Source organism: Tachysurus vachellii, chromosome 21 (genome assembly GCF_030014155.1).
Source record: "Tachysurus vachellii isolate PV-2020 chromosome 21, HZAU_Pvac_v1, whole genome shotgun sequence".
NCBI lineage: Eukaryota > Metazoa > Chordata > Actinopteri > Siluriformes > Bagridae > Tachysurus > Tachysurus vachellii.
Window position 1 is genome coordinate 10,737,110 of NC_083480.1, and position 18,050 is coordinate 10,755,159.

The window sequence follows — 18,050 nt, forward strand, 5'->3', positions numbered from 1 at the left end:
CTCCCAGACACTTTTTGGCCACTAGTCAATACAAGGAGATTATATGTAAACAAATCATATTAACCCCAAAATACCAGTCACCTTAAAATAGCATTTTTTTAGCTGGTGTAAATGTTTTGCTTATGTTTATTTTTTTATACTCCTGTCCCTTACATGTTAAGTTATAGCTGTCTGCATTGGACAGTATGTATCTAGTGGAATAACTGATGCTGTCTGGACTCATGTGAGCTTGTTTATATGCAGCTTGAATTTCTTCCAGATGATAAATTACCACTGAAATCAGTCTGTGTACAGATCAGACTTAATCTGATTTATTTCAACCACTCAGGCTCCGGGTGTGTAGTCAAAGATCACATTAATCTTAAAATGAATGATTGTTTTATTCATTCTTTAGTTTTTTTGTTTTGTTTTACACTGAATAAGATTTGGAGGTGCTCAGTTAATGTCATGGACAATTTTTATAGCTGTTTGCAGTAACAGTATGTTTTAGATGCCAGATCTGTTTGATGTGTTTTAATTGTGTTTTTCTATCTTTCTGTGATACATTTTGTGCTCTTTTTTCTCAGTTTCTCAGTAAAATAATTTGGAAGTAAGATTCCGGTATTTGTCCTTGGGTGTAATTTATAGAGTCTGTGCAAACTCATAAATAAGCAGCCAGAGCAGGTCGAACCTGTAAGGCATTGGGAGAGCCCTGTTCTGTAAATCGTTCCTAGCTTTGTAGTTGTTAGCTTTTCCACAGCTGGAGGCCATATTGCTGTGCCGTTTCTGTTCTCTAAAACCAACCCCAGACTGTAATTCACCCAAGCTTTTCCATATACACTGCCTTACTTGGAGAAAAAAAAAAAAAACTGGATGAAAGCCCTGTATGTAGCTGTCAGTGGTGCTGACAAATGTGTGTAAGGATGAGTCGGCCATGTTGTGGTTTGAGACATAACAAACTCTATGTCAAGCCTTCCAGACCAGAGATTGGGCTTTCCAAGTGGGAGTATGGCAGCTTTTCTCAGAATTCTTATGTTGCTGCAGACAAAAATAGACTTGGAAAAACTTGTATGATTTAGATGTATCAGTACTCATGATGTTAATGCTTATTATAGGGCTCCTAAAATGTTGGGCGTTGAAAGTCAGGCTTTGATGGATAGAACATGTGCCCATCCAGATCTGCTGCCTCTTTTTCACTTACCCAATATTATTATAATATGACAATGCATTTATGATTATTTTTAGATTTCCAAATGTTCACATAACATGCATAGATATAAAAATGAAGTTTCTGTGGCAGTTTTTCAGAAAAGCCTACTACCTAGAGATATAACTGATTGTCATCTTTCCAGCTATTATTTGCACTCTTATTATTCAGTCAGTATTTTGATGAGCAAGCTGGCCTAGAGGAAGCATGTAAAGCCATGTGTGTCTTAGGACATCTGTAAATTCAACCCTTTATCATTTTTCTTATTATTTTGAGACATTCCTACTCATGCGCCATGCTATATTATTAGCTCATGTGCTCAGCTTATTTACTGGTTCTTATTCACAAGTGGTCTTATAATTGGACCATAGGAACAGGCTGGGAAGAAATAAAAATGTCTTTCATTTCAAGTTCCACTGCAGAATCACCATTTGATCACGGTTTCTGACCCCCTTTGCGCTTGTGACAAGGGAGACACATGAATACTGTGCTTTTCTACATTTCAGCAAAAACATTGTGCAGACCACTGAACCAAATTTGGTGTAAAAGTCAGTTCACTGAAGGGGAAAGGACACAGGATATGAAAGGCATAAATTTAAATATGGTTGTAGACATTTTCTTTTTAAAGAAAATTTTGATCTAGATGAATTCAAACAATCTGCAAATGTCTTGGCATGAACTGGTAGAAAGCAAGACTGTGAAGGAACTGCCAATTATTAAATTGCAGATTTTCGCATAGGAAACATTTTTCCCTGTCCTGATGTTTCCATGATCAGCTGTATTATCTACTTAAAGAGCTTAACATTTTTGCAGATCGCAGTTAAATATCAATCATTTTAAACTGTTGGAGCTATCATGTCCACTGCAGTAAAAATGTGTTTTTTTTTTTTTCTTCCTGTTTTTGCCTGCAAGCATTTTCTAGTTAGCAATGTTAGAGCCTCTTCCTCTGTCATGGCCTACATGATATTTTTAATAGAGAATGCAAGGAGCTGTGAAATGTGCCTCCAGAACAGTGTGTGTGGTCGTTCCTTTGAGACCTCCCTGTTCCAGAAGAGTCAAAAACTAAACAATTCCCAACTGAGCATGAGCCCATTGACCCACAAGCAAGGATTTGTCGATGCACCAGCCATGCATCTGGAAACTAATTGCCTCCACTTTCAGTAGCACATCTTTTTTACACAGACTTAGGAGTTTATTGAATACATCTGAACTGGCAACTGAGCATATATGGGATAAAAAGTAAACAAAATAAAAGTTGTCTAGGTATTTATAGTTGTATTTAATAAACTGGCAAGCTTCAGTGTCGCATAGCAGGTTTACATTCTGTCCGTGTGCCCGTCTATGAGGCGTGCTTTAGGAAGATTTCCCCAGAGATTTGAAGTGGCTGGCGGCTGATTGAATCTGCATTATGCTTTATTTTTTTCCCTCTTTCACCAGCACATCACCCCGGACAGCTACATCCCCTGCCTGACTGACCTGTGCAAGGCATTGTGGGAAGTGATGCTCAGTTACTACCGAACCATGCAGTGGCATGAGGAGCATGACAAAGAGGAGGTGAAGGATGCTGACACAGGTAACACATACCTTAATATGAGATCCTGGTCGATAAAATAAGATAAGATAATCCTTTATTCATCCCGCAGTAAGGAAATTTGCAAAGTTACAGTGGCAAAGAGGTAGCAGCTTAAGAAAAAGATATAGGCAATATCAAGGCAAGGTGATGGGAAATTATAAGAAATATTATAGAGAGACTTAAAAAGACTTTACATATAAAATAACTAACTAAATAAAGAAAAGAACAAAGTATACGACATATATAAATGTAATAATAATAATAATTTTAATGTTCTACAAATATACAGAGAACAATATAATAGTCTAATAATAATAATAATAATAATAATAATAATAATAATAATAATAATCTGATCAAAATGGATCACAATTCAAGAGAAAGAGTCCTTGCATTATTCCCATGAGATACAGGAGGATTCTCAAAGATATATTCCCTAAATTCATTCAAGCTCACTTTACTCTTTCAAATCTATGGCTTTTACTGAAAGTTATTTTTGTACCAGATTTTATTCATGACAACTCAGAAGGTAATACAGATAAATGTGGTATTTGACAAAAATGATTCAGTTGTTTTAAGCAAGAGACCCTCAAAAATAATCTAAATTGGTTTTGTTCTAAATTTTGTGCATTTTTTTTTTTACTTTAAGATTTTTAATGCTTTTCCAATTTGCGTTGCTAACAGAAAGTGTACATGTTGCATTTCGATTCTTAAATGGACATGAATTTTGATTATAATATAAACATGTAGACTTCTTTTCAAGATGTTGAACACCTTCTATTTACTGTATAAAAAGTTGTTATTTTTCTTGTCTTGTCCTAGTAGATTTTGCCAGCAGTATAATACATTACCTTGTTTATACAAATTCTAGCATTGTGTATATTTCAGTCAAGGTACAGCTCAAGAGTTTAATGGACATGAAAAGTGATTTTGTCCTAGCTATGCCAATGGCAAAGTGAACCGTTTCACATCTGGTGTGTCGCTTTCAAATGCCGGCTCTTTAATTCTACTGACACTGCTGCCTTCATTCGTTTTTAAAAGGCTGCAGGGAAATCAGTACCTGAGCCAGCGGCTCCTTTAATGGTGATCCTAAATCAATGCGATCAGTAAGAGATAGAGTTTCACCCACTAACCTTTCAGCTGATGGATTAATAGGCACTGTATTAGCTTTTAACTGCAAGAGGCATTGCTCCTTATTTAGGAAATGTCTTTTCATACTGGCCCATGGTGGACAGGGTGAGGGAGCCCAGTAGGTAATTGAGGGTATGCACATGGGCAGATTTGAGTGCATTTTGTTTTAGAGCATTTGCTTCAGCACCTTCCTGTGACTTTCATGTTTGAGGTCATTGAACCACTCTAGTGTATGAACTGCAGTGTGTATTAGAGAAGCAACATGTTTTACTTGAATGTTATTGACTCAGACTTGCTCATCACTTATTGAACTGATCTGCGTACTTGCACCTTTATTAGAGGACAGTTTTGCTGGAGAACATAGCAGCTGCAAACCTGTTTCTTTGTAATGCACATCTCAAGCCCTGTTCCTGTCCGGTTGCTTTCTCGACGTTGTCTTAACGTCTCTGAAGAACAAATCCAACTTTGTGTAGTTGCCCAGGCAGACAGGTTTAACAGACAGAACTTACACCTCATCTGTAGTGACTTGAGCAAGCATTTTCATTTGGAATGGATGTTTAAGCATAATGCAATTCACAATGCTGTAACTCTGGTGCGAGCAGATGATCGTTGTTGTATTGGGAACATGTTAATATGCAGAAACAGACGAACATGAGAGGATTATAATGCTAGCACAGCATGCAGGCAATTTGCAGTAAACTATATCAAGGCAAAATAAGCTGGAATCAAATATTATTCTTACGTGTAAAGCAATGACTGAACATTGTACCTCACAACCGAAACGCTTGCTAGCAATCTTGCTGTCTCTCTGCTATATCCATTGTTTCGGATCGTGTACCGACTTACAAAGTTGTTACACAATCATCCACTCTGCTTTTTTTCTTATAGTCACTATTACTGGAACTAGCTAGTTGCTTGGTAATTATTATTGTGTTCATTTAGCTGTCATAATTTAGCCTAGTGCCCTTCAGGCCTCTAGAGAGCTGGCTAATGTATTTATTATTCATCCTTTTTAATATTGTATGTACGTATACATTTTTACAAACAAACTATTGGGTAACAACCTCCTTAAAACCCTTTTTAAAGCTCTATTAGAATTTTTTTGCATTTGCTGCCACTTTGGCGTTGAGTAAAACTCCTCCTAATCTCATGTAGTATTAACTAACATTCAGTGGGAAACACAGTGTCCCACACAAAGCACTGATGATACGTGACTCTAATTGTCCTTTTTTTTACCTCAATACTATCACTACTCACAACCTCACAGAAACTCTGCAACACTGTGCTTTCACATACAGTGTGTAAATTATTTTTGCATCCTTTTACAACCTCCACCAGGATTAGTTATTTGTTTCACACTATTGTGCAATATGTAAATATTCATCCGTATTTCTATCTTCATATCTTTTTTTATATTATAATACATTGGCATTCATTTGGCAGGCATTTGCTCTTAGAGATGTTTATTACATGTAATGGACCATCCAAAATTGATCTCAGGCTTCATTGTTTTTGCACCAACAGAAGTGTAATACATGTTGGTTAGGTTGTTATATATTTGTATATATTAGTTATTGCCTTAGCACAGTGTTTGGTTATTATACCAGCTGGATTACAGAGCTGGATCGTGTCCATGTAGACAGCAGGTGGAGGTTTTTTTTGTTGTTTAATTTTTTTTCTACTGACATCTGTGAGATGATTAGGAACATGTGTTAAACACTGGAAATGATCAAATAAAGCATGCGAGTGAGGACAAAGCAAGTTCCATGAGATATTCTTGTATCTAAAAATAATTGTGGAGTTTCTCATTTCACAGTGTCCATGGGTTTCATACGCATCATTCCTTCACTGAAGCATGAAGCTCCATTATGATGCTTTTTTACTATGAGCAGATTGTAAAATAATTGTGTGCTGAACTGGGAAGAACCAATATGTATCTGATTTGATCGTCGCCCACTCATGAGCTGGGTTCTAGCTTCACAATTTTTTGCATTTAAAGATTTTGTGCTGCAGGTCCATCACGGGCCTTTTGACAGCTGGTATCTGATTCAGTTTCTGGTAAGTTGATGGCAAGTTTTCCAACTTGATCTAAACCTGACAGTCACTGTGGAATGAAATCACACTTAGCAAGCTAGAAAGGTTTACGACATGTAGACAGACATTGTTCTGCGTTTGTTAAACCGTCTGCTTGTCCAACATGTCTTCCGTTCTAAACAATAATGCTTTGTTTTAAAACTTTTTCAAACAAAGGGTTAATAGGTTAAACAAGATTTCAAGTAGAAAAAAATTTGAAAGAAGAAAACATTTGAAAGCAGGAAAATTTGCCAGTATTTCAATTTAGCAGCAGTGAAAAGTTAGATAAGTTAACTTTGGATGCTGAACACAACTTACTTGACAGATTATATATGAAATAAGGGAATACATACAGTATGTAATTATGTACATTATGTACAGTACATGTTATGGCCAGACTACTGATTTAAGGATGACAGGAAATGATGTAAAATGGTATCTCTTACTAATGACTCAGAATCCAGCAGGAAGGTAAATAATTACTGGGACATGTGTCTTGTGCTCATTCTTTATACCTTTTTTTATTGGCAAAGAAAATTCAGCAGCAGATGTTTCTCCAGTACCAGTTCATTGTAATCTGCAGACGGTAAAGTGGGAGGGTGTAGATGTACAGTGCCGAGCTGTCAGGCCATGGCTTATCTGATCTAAGCTCAGGATTCTTGCTTGTGTCATGATTTAGATCACCTGGCACAGAAAGATGAGCAGAGCAGCAATAAAGTTCTAAAGTAGTTTGAAGACTCTGCTTTTATCAAATTCTGCCTTCTGAAAAGTTTCCCCAGCAAGGAAATTGCAGCAAGCTTTATTGTTCTTTTTTTCCCCTCATAAAAATATTACATTCCTGACTCTATAGTTTTCTTGATGCTTCATGGCCTCGGGTGCACTGTGTGAAGAATCTTGATTAAAATATGCAAATGTAGAATGATGAAGTCTTTTGTTTACAGTCTTACTGGAGAAATAAATGCATATTTAACATTTGAACACATTTGAATTGTCAGGCGCTTGTTTTAATCATTATTAAACGAGGATTTAGTTCATTAAAGTGCTTTTTAAAAACAATCAGATGGAATAATGGCAGTTTTTCTTATTTTTATAGAAGAGCATGTTTGTGGATTTACTGTAGATATATGGGGGAAAAAAACCTTTGTAAATGTAACCAGATATCACATCTTTCATATTGTGATAATGATCAATTAAATGAAATCACTCGTGCCTAAAACATTTTCTATCCATTTCTCATATGAAAATAAATCAATTATTTATTTATTTGTAATAAATTACCCAACCTGTCTTATCCTATTGAAAGCAAACTGACTGCTGTGACTTTTACTATAACAGTTTGTTGGAGACTTGTGTGATTTAGCATGTTTTTCATTGCAAAAAAAATAAAAAAAATAAAAAAAAGGAAAAAAAATGAACCTTGTTATGTAGGTTCAGTTTATTACTGTCAGTAAAAAGCTAAATAAATATTATTTATGGAAATGAGGAGGTGGGTTGTCTCTGCTTTGGCTTTGGAAGAAATTCAAATTTTATTTGTCACATGCATAACATGCAGTGAAATGCTGTTTTTGACCATCATAAAAATAGAATAAAAAAAATGAAGATATAAATTGACTAAGAATAAAATTACAGTAAAATTTTCACTATATCGTTGAAAATCATATATAACATGATGTAACAAGACAACTTTTATCTCTGACACTTTGTCCTGTGTGTTTGTTTTATTTGCTCCCCCAGCTTCAGGGAACATTGCAGCACTTTTGCAGTGCGCTGCACTTTTTACTGAGAAGTGACTTTTTTCTGCTTTAAAAGCCCTTCGTTGTGACAGAAGAGCTTTATTTTAAGTGCTCGCATTCCTCCTGTGCAGCCGCTTCATGTGCTGCAGGGTCACATGTGATGTTCACTGAAGTTCAAGAAAAAATGTCTAGTATAAAAGCACCCCAACTCAGGCATCTTGTAATTAAAAGTTTTGCTTGCTGGAGGTGTCCCACATCTAACCTTATTCAGTAAAAAAGGCCTCATGTGCCACAGTTGCTTCAAATTGTACTATTTATGTACTCTCCTGTGTATGAAATTTTTAGCTCATCTATAAACATGCTCTAAAAAAAAGATGTTGAGAAATTTTGTGTTGCTGCTTGTACGGGCCTCCTGTGTTCATGTTTTATTCTGAGGCTCAACATTATTAGACTTTGTCAATTTAGAACAGCAACATTGATTTTAATAAAATAAATCAGTTTTATTTGTATAGCACATTTTAACATATTCATCACCGGCACCATCTCAGGGCCCCAGTTTGAGAACCATTGGCCTAGACTACGTGTTCTGAGCAGGTGTTGTCAGTGAACCGGGGCCCCATGGCACCATCTCAGGGCCCCCCAGTTTGAGAACCATTGGCCTAGACTACGTGTTCTGAGCAGGTGTTGTCAGTGAACCGGGGCCCCATGGCACCATCTCAGGGCCCCCAGTTTGAGAACCATTGGCCTAGACTACGTGTTCTGAGCAGGTGTTGTCAGTGAACAGGCTGTAAAACTGTTGGCTAAGTTACAGACACTCATGAAACAAAGAGCTCCAGTTGCTCGCAGCTCCAGTGGTTTTCTCTGTGGGTGAATGATAATGATGCTGAACAATTCCAGGATATGCTTTTTTTTTTCCATTGGTTGTTGCGTTAAATCTTACGCAGATACAATAGTGCTATTATCTGATTGGCTATTGTGTAGCCTCTTTCTTTGACTGGCTGATAAGTGTCAGGTTCGACTAAGAGCTCCAGGGGAGACGCGCTTGATTCCTGCCCGGTTCCATAGAAACAGCGGTGCGGACTGATACATTTTGGGCGCTGCGGCTTATTAAATACATGATAGTCAAAAAGATTTTTTGCGTGACAAATACAGTGTGTAGCAGGAGAGCGTGACAAAAGACAGAAATGCGTGAATGTCACTCTCAATGCGTGACACTCGAGAGCCCTGTGTCCATAGTCATTTCCGACTGATCGTATCTGAATTGAAGTAACTGGAGCCATAAGTTTGTGCCAGTGCTGTTTCGTGTTTTTCACACTTTCTCAATGATGCTGTTGAACAAACTTGGTTTAACAACTTTCAGTATAAATAAATGAATCCTAATGGTTATAAACGTCAATATAATCAATGTACACTTGAGATTGTAGTATTTTCCAGAAAACCTTTGCTGTACTGTCTGTCACAGGAATTTTGGTGTGCTGCCTATAATATCATAACAGATTTTAATGTTAGTATCTGCCTCTGCCTGTATCTGTGAAACATTGAATAATGCATCAATCCCATGTCAAATTGACAATTACACTTCTCGTTGCCTGCCAGTGCCTGCTGCATTTATCTTTGCCCTTGTTAAGTCTACTTTCCTTGCCTTCTTTCATTTGGCAGTGCTGTCAACAGGTAAATTGCCTTTGCTGGCCTGTGACTGACTTTGCTGTCTAATTTAGCACGGTGCATAATGTGCAACAATGCCATGTTCAGAAAAAAATCCCTGACTGGTTAAATGTGATATCCAATAAAATCCTGTGGATTAGCTGTCAGAGCTGTTTTCTGCAGGATTACCCACTGGAAGTTAAGATTGATGGTGTTTTTAGGATTGCTCAGTGATGTTTTTATGGAACGCTCAGCAGGTTGTCGTCAGAGGAAATGGAGAAAGAGAGATCAAGTGAAGATATGTTTGAGGGTCTCGCCATAGCTTGAAGGTAAATTCTCCTTCAAGTGACACGGTTACGATGCGTGCATAGATTTTCCTGCTTGACGACTTTTTATGTTTCTGTCGTTCAGTTTGACAAGTTCATTTTTGAACTTTTCCCCAAACAGATTTATCCATTTTGGACTAATCAGTGTTTTGCTTCGATGTATTTATTTAATTCTCTCAGATCTTGCACTGTTACACTCTTGCTGATGAAGATTGAAGGCTTTCTTTGTATTCATTAAAATGAAGAGAAAGGCTGGAATTCCTTTCTGTCCAGTATACCTTTATTCCCATTTTTGTGTCCTTTTTTGAAGTCGTCATCCTCATACTTTTTTTTTTTTTCTTTTCTTTTTTTTAATGGTCTCAGGTTTCTAATGAAAATTTGAATTATAAACACTGAACTGATGGTGACTCTTTATAGAGAACTGTCTTATTCATTCACAAGGGATCAGACCTTTTTCTTTTTCCTTTTTCCTTTCTTTTAAGTAGTTAACCTCAGCACCTCAATCATAGCACCGACCTCAGACATGCTCTCTGGAGCTCTCTACTCTCAGGAGTTTACAATCAGAATGATGAGTCTGATTTCCTAACTAAAAAAAGTGAAAGAAAAAAATGAAGCTTATCATAACTTTTAACTAGTCGTAGCAGTAACAAAGTGTAATAAACTCTGTTTTCTACACCGTAATGAATAAGGCTAATTTGTATTGAGTTAGGTTTCTGCATGTGCTAAGTGCTTCTAGGTGTTTTTAATACCTGCAATGAGTTTGGATCTTATAGACGTTCAGAAATGTAACTCTTTTTGTCAAAGGCCAGAAAAATCCGTCTGTTTTGGGGTTCGATGTTCAGCATCGAATTTCTTTTACATGTCACACTACTGTACATAGTGGTGATTTAATGTCTCATATGAAAGTAGACACTCAGTGATTTGTAAGTATTTTTGTTTTTACTTAACCTACTAGGGGCAATATATTCAGAGAAAATGTCCTTTTTTTTTTCTAAGTAAACGGTGATATCAAACCCATTTCTGCCCTCGGAGATGCTCCAAGTGCTTATTTGTAAGAATGGGAAATTTGAAGGTGTTCTAAGGTGAACCACTAAAGTTCTGCATGAGGTTATCCCATGGTCTTGATTCATTTTATATCAGACTCGCAGTGATAAAAATACGCCATTTGTTGATTCTGTAAAAAAAGGAGTAGAAGGCCAGAGTTTTATTAAAAAGGGTCAGAGGTCCAAGAATTCACACATACTGTACACATAAACATGAGTAGATGCTGATGGTGTTTTTAATTTGCCGCACACAACCAAAAATAAAGAGTTAAAACAATTTTGTTCATAATCTAAAGACCATATTGTTGTATTGTTGATTTCTTGTAACAGATCACATTGGTTTTTTTTTTTACTCTAAGAAAAACAGTTTGTTTGTTCTTTTATTTTTCTTCACCTAGTGAAAACTTGCTTGTGTAAATTTAATAGCTTCCCTTCAGTCATACTAATTTACATGAACAATTGTCTATTTTTTCCACAGCGCAGATGAGAAATAGATCTATTTGCATACACTCACCCCTATATTTTGAGCTTTTAGAGCTTTTAGGTAGAAAGGCCTTGAACTGCATATTCATTAAGGCAACCATGCAAAACAGACAAGATTGGTTTTTATAGCTGATGCAAGGAACACAATTCCCCACAGAAACTGTGAAGAGATATCAGCTTGCATCTTTTTTCTGGGTTGTTTCAAATGTTCACATTTTTTTAATTTAGATTCAGCTCAGTTTTTTTTTAATAGTGCTTTAAACACACAGAAGAGAAAGTGAGTCACAAATACGGAAAGTTGAGTCTTTTTACGCTCTTTCTCTTTCTCTCTCTCTCTCACACACACACACACACACACACACACACACACACAGCCCTTTAGTAAATCAAGGCCTTGTTGTCTTTACTTTGTGTATGGTTATGGTCAAATTTGACTCTAACCCTAGATAAACAGTGTTTATCATCCAGATCTAACAGTGTGAGACACAGACACACACCTTCTCTATTTCTATTTCTCTCTCTCTCTCTCTCTCATCCCTACAGAAAAGAGTCACATTTTGGAAATAACGTTTTTGCAAGGATACGGATTTAGATTTAGATTTAGTTACTATTTAAATCCTCTAGAAAGCATAAGTCAGTTACTTAAAGCTGTTAGGATGTTTCCATGTCTCTGAATTGAACTGAGTGTTTTTCACCTTGGGGCAGTATGTTCACACAGCAAACACACTCTGGTGTGGATCCAAAACAACCGATCCAAGAGCGCAGAGACGTGATTCTCTCTAGCGTGGCTCCATTACAGTAAGAAACTGCATGAAACAAACAGCATGTGAGCAGCAAAACGCAAACTCTCAGCCAAAGGACGAGCTGAAGTGCAGCGGAAACGCCGTACGTGCTGGATATTTTAACACAGAAAATTAGTAAATTAGTTCTATTAAACTAAACTAGTTCTTCATTATTATCAGCACTGGCTGTGTTCACCATCGTCGGGTGCTGTTTCTGTTTTGTTTTGTTTTTTTTGTTTTTTTTTGCGCTAAGGGCTTGTTTACTTTAGTCATCTCTATACTTTTGACTGACTGATTTATAAAGTAAATATTTTTAGTCCTTTGTACCCATTTAAGGGCTTTCTGATTGTTTATTTTCAACGATATCTGTTGGCATCTGGTGACGACATGAATGAAAGCATATGTTGGTTACTAGAAGTGGGCGTGTCTTACAGTGAGACAAAGTGACTTGGCGGCATCGAATACCAATGGAAGTAAAGACAGTAGCATGCACGTGAGGGTAAAGAGCGCACACTGCTTCTCCTCCATCTCGTTTAAGATGCATAAATTCAAGTCGAGTCAAGAAGCTTTTATTGTCATTTCAACCATATATAGCTGACGCAATACTCGGTGAAATGAGACAACGTTTCTTTAGCACCATGGTGCTACATAGAACAAAGACAGAGCTAAGGACGTCAGTGCAACCTGTTGCAAAAAGACAATAAACAAAAGCAGCAAAGACCAGTGATCGCGTATGTTCTATAGTACACGTGCAGAAATACTTGAATGAACACTTAATATGGTAGCAGCAGTCATGAGGTATTGAAATGTTTCATTTTAGAAGCACTGAAACTGATTTATTGTCAATATTCTCACTGGTAAACGTTATTACTATGGCACCCAAGTAGTGGGAACGTCTACTTGATTAAATTAAATGAGGAATCAACATAAATCAAATAGCAAATGAAACAAAAACATCAGATTTTACTCTGATTCAGATTTGGCAAGCAGACTATGAGCTGTCAAAGCAGCTTTAGTGACGTGCAGAATATGGTGATCAAAAATCCAAATTGATATTATATTACTTTAATACATTTGGACTATAAATAGAAGCAAATTCTCTCCCTTTTTTAACCTGAACTCCTGACTTAATTCGAAGGTAAATATTCTTAGTCCATGCCTTCAGTCTTCGTCCTTGCTGTGAGTTCTCTAAGAATATTTGCTTCTGAGGGCTGACACACTAACTATACTAAGCTGAAAGCTGAACTCGTATAAGAGCCAACAGCAATGTGGTGCTGGATATCTGCTCAGTGTGTCACTGTAACATAAATCATGATGTGTAGACTGAAAACCGTATTCAGTTCAACTGAAGTTTACAACGTTAATTTCACACCGTTTTGTCTTAAACGATAACGGTTAGATAACTGAATAAAGAGGATGAGTTTCACCTTTTGTACAGTTTGTTACTTAATCTGTTGTTCAACACGTGTTTATCTCTGAACGCTGTGTCCAGGTGTCCTGACCTGACCTGACCTGTCCTCTGAGCAGAAATATCCAGCTGTTTGGTAGAGACAGTGTGTGTGTGTGTGTGTGTGTGTGTGTGTGTGTGTGTGTGTGTTTGACTGTTTGTGTGTTTTTGTGAGTGTGTGTGCATGCGTGTGCGAACCTGTGTGTTTATGACTGTATTTTTATCTATTAACGTGTATGTGAGAGTGTGTTCATGCATGTGTGTATGTTTGTGATTGTGTGCGCTTGGGACTGTGTGTTTTTGACTGTGTGTGTGTCGGAGTGTGTGCATGCATGTGCTTATTTGTGTGTTTGTGACTGTGTGTCTCTCTTAACGTGTGTGTCTGAGAGTGTGTGTGTGTGTGTGTGTGTGTGTGTGTGTGTGTGTGTGTGTGTGTGTGTGTGTGAGTGCGACCAGGTTAGTGATATTCTCCTTGCTTTTAGTTTGATCCCCTGAAGCTTTACATAACAGAGATGCAGAGCTCAGTGATTAAGCTGCAGTCAGCTGCTGCTGTTATTATTAATGATGTAGACAGCACCATGAAGCACCTTCAGCATCATCTCAAGGCTCATCTGTAAGCATGAATATGAAACCGAGAAGCCTCACCATGTGAAATAAATGTTTTTAAGGAAGTCTTGCCTCAAACAATTTTACATGTTTGTTGATTCAGTAGCAGAGTTGTACATCCTTACAGATAATCTAATGTTCTACATCAGCAGCTGTAGCTACTCCCAGGAAACTACTCAAGCTAGTTAAGATAAGCGCTTAAGCTGCCTTTTTTTTTTTTTTTAATTTTTTTATCATATTTATACTCCATTCTTGACCCCTTTTGCTTCTACACTGTTTGCAATGTGCTTGCATGGGTCCAGCTTAGCCAAGATTAGAAAATGTCACTTAGTTTATTTATAAAAGCTTTCCTTCTTCTCATACTTCCTATCTCATAATCTATGTTTTTAAAGTTATTCTTGGTGTCAACCAGTTCCTGTGTAAACTAATCATATGCTTTTGTGCATCATTTTAATATTCAGAGCACAGACAACTGGATGCGGACAAAGTGAAGCGATGCAATGCAAGCAGTTGTTTAAATGCAGAAGAGAAATCCTTGAATTGTGTTTTGCAAAATTCTAACAAATTTCTTTTCCTATGTGCGGTTTGGACGTTTTCTACCTCTGTGACTCACTGATGAAGTGATGGAGAGTTTATAAATCATGCCTGCTGTGTCCAAGTAAAAGGTCACGGAGGGCCTGGAGCTCTGTCCACCTGGCGTCAGCTCTAGAGCATCTTGGGAATTTTATGCTAGTCAAAGCTCATGCGTGATACAGCACTGGCTTCTGTATAGTGCAGGAATGGCCTTATTTTGGCAACAGTTGTGAGATGGCTCGTAAAAATAAGTTCAGATGGTTTGGAAAAAGGATGAGAAATCTGGTTATGATCATTTTTTTTATTTCTGATAATAGTATAACTTTTTTACTTCTGGAAAGCATAGACATATTTTTACCAAGCTGCCATGAAAATGTGTTAATTTAGGTTATTTTATTGTATTAGGTCATTTTCCATTGTAAACTCATTTTTATTAACTTATTGACTTTTTAGTGGAATTGAAATAAAATCTTTCACTTTCTCCTTTTACAGTTTTATTCCTTACTTAAGACATTGTAGTAAGCAGTTCACTATAATAACTACTGGATTATAAAAGTAAACAATTGACTTGAAGTTGTTGTTATATTGTTATGGCCTGTGTTGGGACATTTTGTTTTGCTAGTCAGCACATAGAAAAAATGTTTACTTTTACTGCCACCATTATTTGGTCGTAATATTTCATTCCTATTTGGTGCCGTTTCATTTCATAATGGGTTGTTCTTGGTTGCTGAAGGAAAGGAAGTTCTTCTCAGCAGTGTGCTAAATCACATTTTCTTTCCCATCATTCATGTGTTACATGAAGCTGTTCCTCTTATTGCCAAACAGTGAAGATCTGATTGTTCTGATTAAATGCCATGTTTCTGTGCGACACTCATCAATATAGAGCTCCATCACAAAATTTCTATAATGGCCTTGCACCTGTCTCATATCCAGGAGCTTGTCAGGAATGGCACTTTTCCTATAGCTGAGTGGTATCTGGGATCCTGTGCTTGTAATCAGCCTGGTGCGAGTCAGAGAATGGCTTGTTTGGGCTCTGTGCTATTAGCTAATAGCCCGAGCTGTGATTTTTAGTGGCAGCGTTATTACAGATTATTACGGTCATGTTTGTTTGTGAGATGCTAGTTCTGATGTTTGAGGGCTAATGCAAGTTAATGCATTTTATTTTCTTTAATGTAAACAGTAGTAAGAGTTTGTAAAAGTAAGAGTTGTGGAGGATTAAATTGATAGATTGCTTTCAGAATTTCTATTTAGTTTCTATTCTTACTATATTTCTTTCCTTCTTTTTCTCCATTTCCTCTATAATTTTTTCACTTTCCGCCATTGCTTCCTCCCTTCCTTTCATCCTTAATTTTGCTTCTCCCTCGCTTGTCCCTCCCCCCCCTCTCTCTTTCACTCTCACTCTCTCTTTCACTCTTTCTTCCTTCCTTCCTTCTTTCCTTCCTTCCTTCCTTCCTTCCTTCCTTAGTTCCTTCCTGCCTTACTTACTTACTACTTCCTTCCTTCCTTCCTTTCTTCCTTTCCTTTTAGAAATGGTAGAATTGTTCTTTTTCTCTTGGTAAGATACTATATATCTGTAATTTACTTGTCATCTGTCAGTAAGATATTTTGGTGCTGTTCCTGCAGATGGTACCAGTGATGAAGGCTCAGAGGAAGCTACAGTGGGCCACAGCTATGTGAAGAAAAAGCTTGAACATGGCCTAAGTCGGATTTGGCAGGTCAGTGACACACTTATTTTCCTATTTGGCACTTTTTCTGTCTTGTCCATCAACCCTTCGTTCACACCAACCTATTTTTCTTTTGTCAGGACGTCCAGCTGAAAGTGAAAGCCTATTTATTGGGGACAGACATGTCCAACTTCAAGTATGATGACTTTATTGTGGTGCTGGATGTTATTAGCAGGTAGGAAGCTACGTCCTCATTAGTGCTAATTGCACTGGCACGAGGCCTGCTTGGCTGCTTGGGGCCAGTGTTAACCCAGTAAAGAGGCAGGGTGCATAAGGCATCAATGAAGCCGCTTGTTTCACAGCGACGGAGGACTTTCAGACAGCCTCATTACAAGGCATCTAATTAAAAGGCCACTGAGTGTGTGGAGCCATGGCTCTGTTTTTCTGACCTGTGTAACATTGCTCATGGGTTAGTAGCAATAGGAAGCACATGAGTCACATGTACAGCCAAACAAATCTATGGAGGCTATTATGGACTTGTAGCACTGAAGCCTGCTGTGAGCTGTTTCCATTCATGTTTGTGTGGTTTCTCATGTCTAAACTCAGTCCACTTTTTAACATTTCTTATTCCCGGTGTCTCTAGGCTGATGCAGGTGGGAGAGGAGTTCTGTGGCAGCAAGTCTGAGCTGCTACAGGAGTCAATAAAGAGACAGAGCGTGAACTACTTTAAGAACTATCACAGGTGAGCTAGCTGTCCTGTGGTCTCTGCTTCTCTAAGTCGAGCATTTAGGTCTTCTGAATATCTGGAGTAAGCAAGTGCACACAGGAGTTATCTTGAATTACTGTATGTGGATGGTCCATAAATCGCACCTTTGTTCAAATACTTCTGCTCACACTAAAATTGGGAGTTCTGCCACCAGACAGCCTTACAGTAAAGAACACTTAATATCTGCATCCCCTTTTTCTTGCTGTAACTGCATCAAGTTCATAACTCACTACCATCACCAAACTTGCACCGTTACAGTCTCTTTTTTATGATACTTTGTTCGAGACCTCAGTTTCTTTATGCTGTTGTTTGTTTTGGGAGGTTTCTCCTTTCAGTTTCTCAGCCCCATGTAGTGCAAAAAAAAAAAAAAACAACTTGAGCCGCTACTATAAAACAGATGAATCATATTTTCTTTTGATCAGGCAATGTAGCTTGGCGTTAGATCTCATTCTAATCGTGTTATGTCTTTAAGGTTTAAATGTGTGATGGCCGTCACACACTAACATTTTTGTGTTTTCTTCTATATATAGTTCTGAAATCTAACAAAAATTAAGTCTGGTTTTCATTGTGAGTGTAGAGCTTTGCTGACAGTTTAACACTATGATTGCAAATTAAATGAAAGAATTAGGCTAAAGTCCACTTCATTACAGAGCACAGCAGTTCAACAGCTTGATCAAGTCATGACATTTACTGTCTCTTCTTCAGCTCGTGAAATGCTGCTCAATTGGATTAAAGTCTGGTGATTGATTTGGCCAGTTTAAAACCATCCCCTTTTCCCCCTGTTAAAGTCCTTTTTTTTTTTTGCTGGATTCTTCCTGCTTAAGATTGGATGCATTTCTTTTATTTGCTTAATCAGCAGACAGAATGTTTCTGTAGATTTCAGCATGAATCACTATCATGAGTGACATTGTCGGTAAAGATTAGGAACCTGTTTCAAAGTATTGAGAGGACCCTTTTATTTATTCATTTATTTATCGCTCCATCCATCCATTCTCTACATCACTTATCCTACTGTTTCGC

The 18,050-nt window shown here is 37.4% G+C and overlaps 1 protein-coding gene across 1 annotated transcript in view; it reads left to right on the top strand.

Annotated features, from left to right (window-relative positions):
• vps50 (VPS50 EARP/GARPII complex subunit) overlaps positions 1 to 18,050 on the top strand; it is a 127,345-nt gene that overhangs the window by 51,274 nt on the left and 58,021 nt on the right. Inside the window, exons 13-16 of the mRNA XM_060897438.1 lie at positions 2,624 to 2,759; positions 16,224 to 16,315; positions 16,405 to 16,499; positions 16,908 to 17,006. Of these exons, the coding sequence (XP_060753421.1) occupies positions 2,624 to 2,759; positions 16,224 to 16,315; positions 16,405 to 16,499; positions 16,908 to 17,006 (422 nt within the window). The remainder of the gene's footprint in view (positions 1 to 2,623; positions 2,760 to 16,223; positions 16,316 to 16,404; positions 16,500 to 16,907; positions 17,007 to 18,050) is intronic.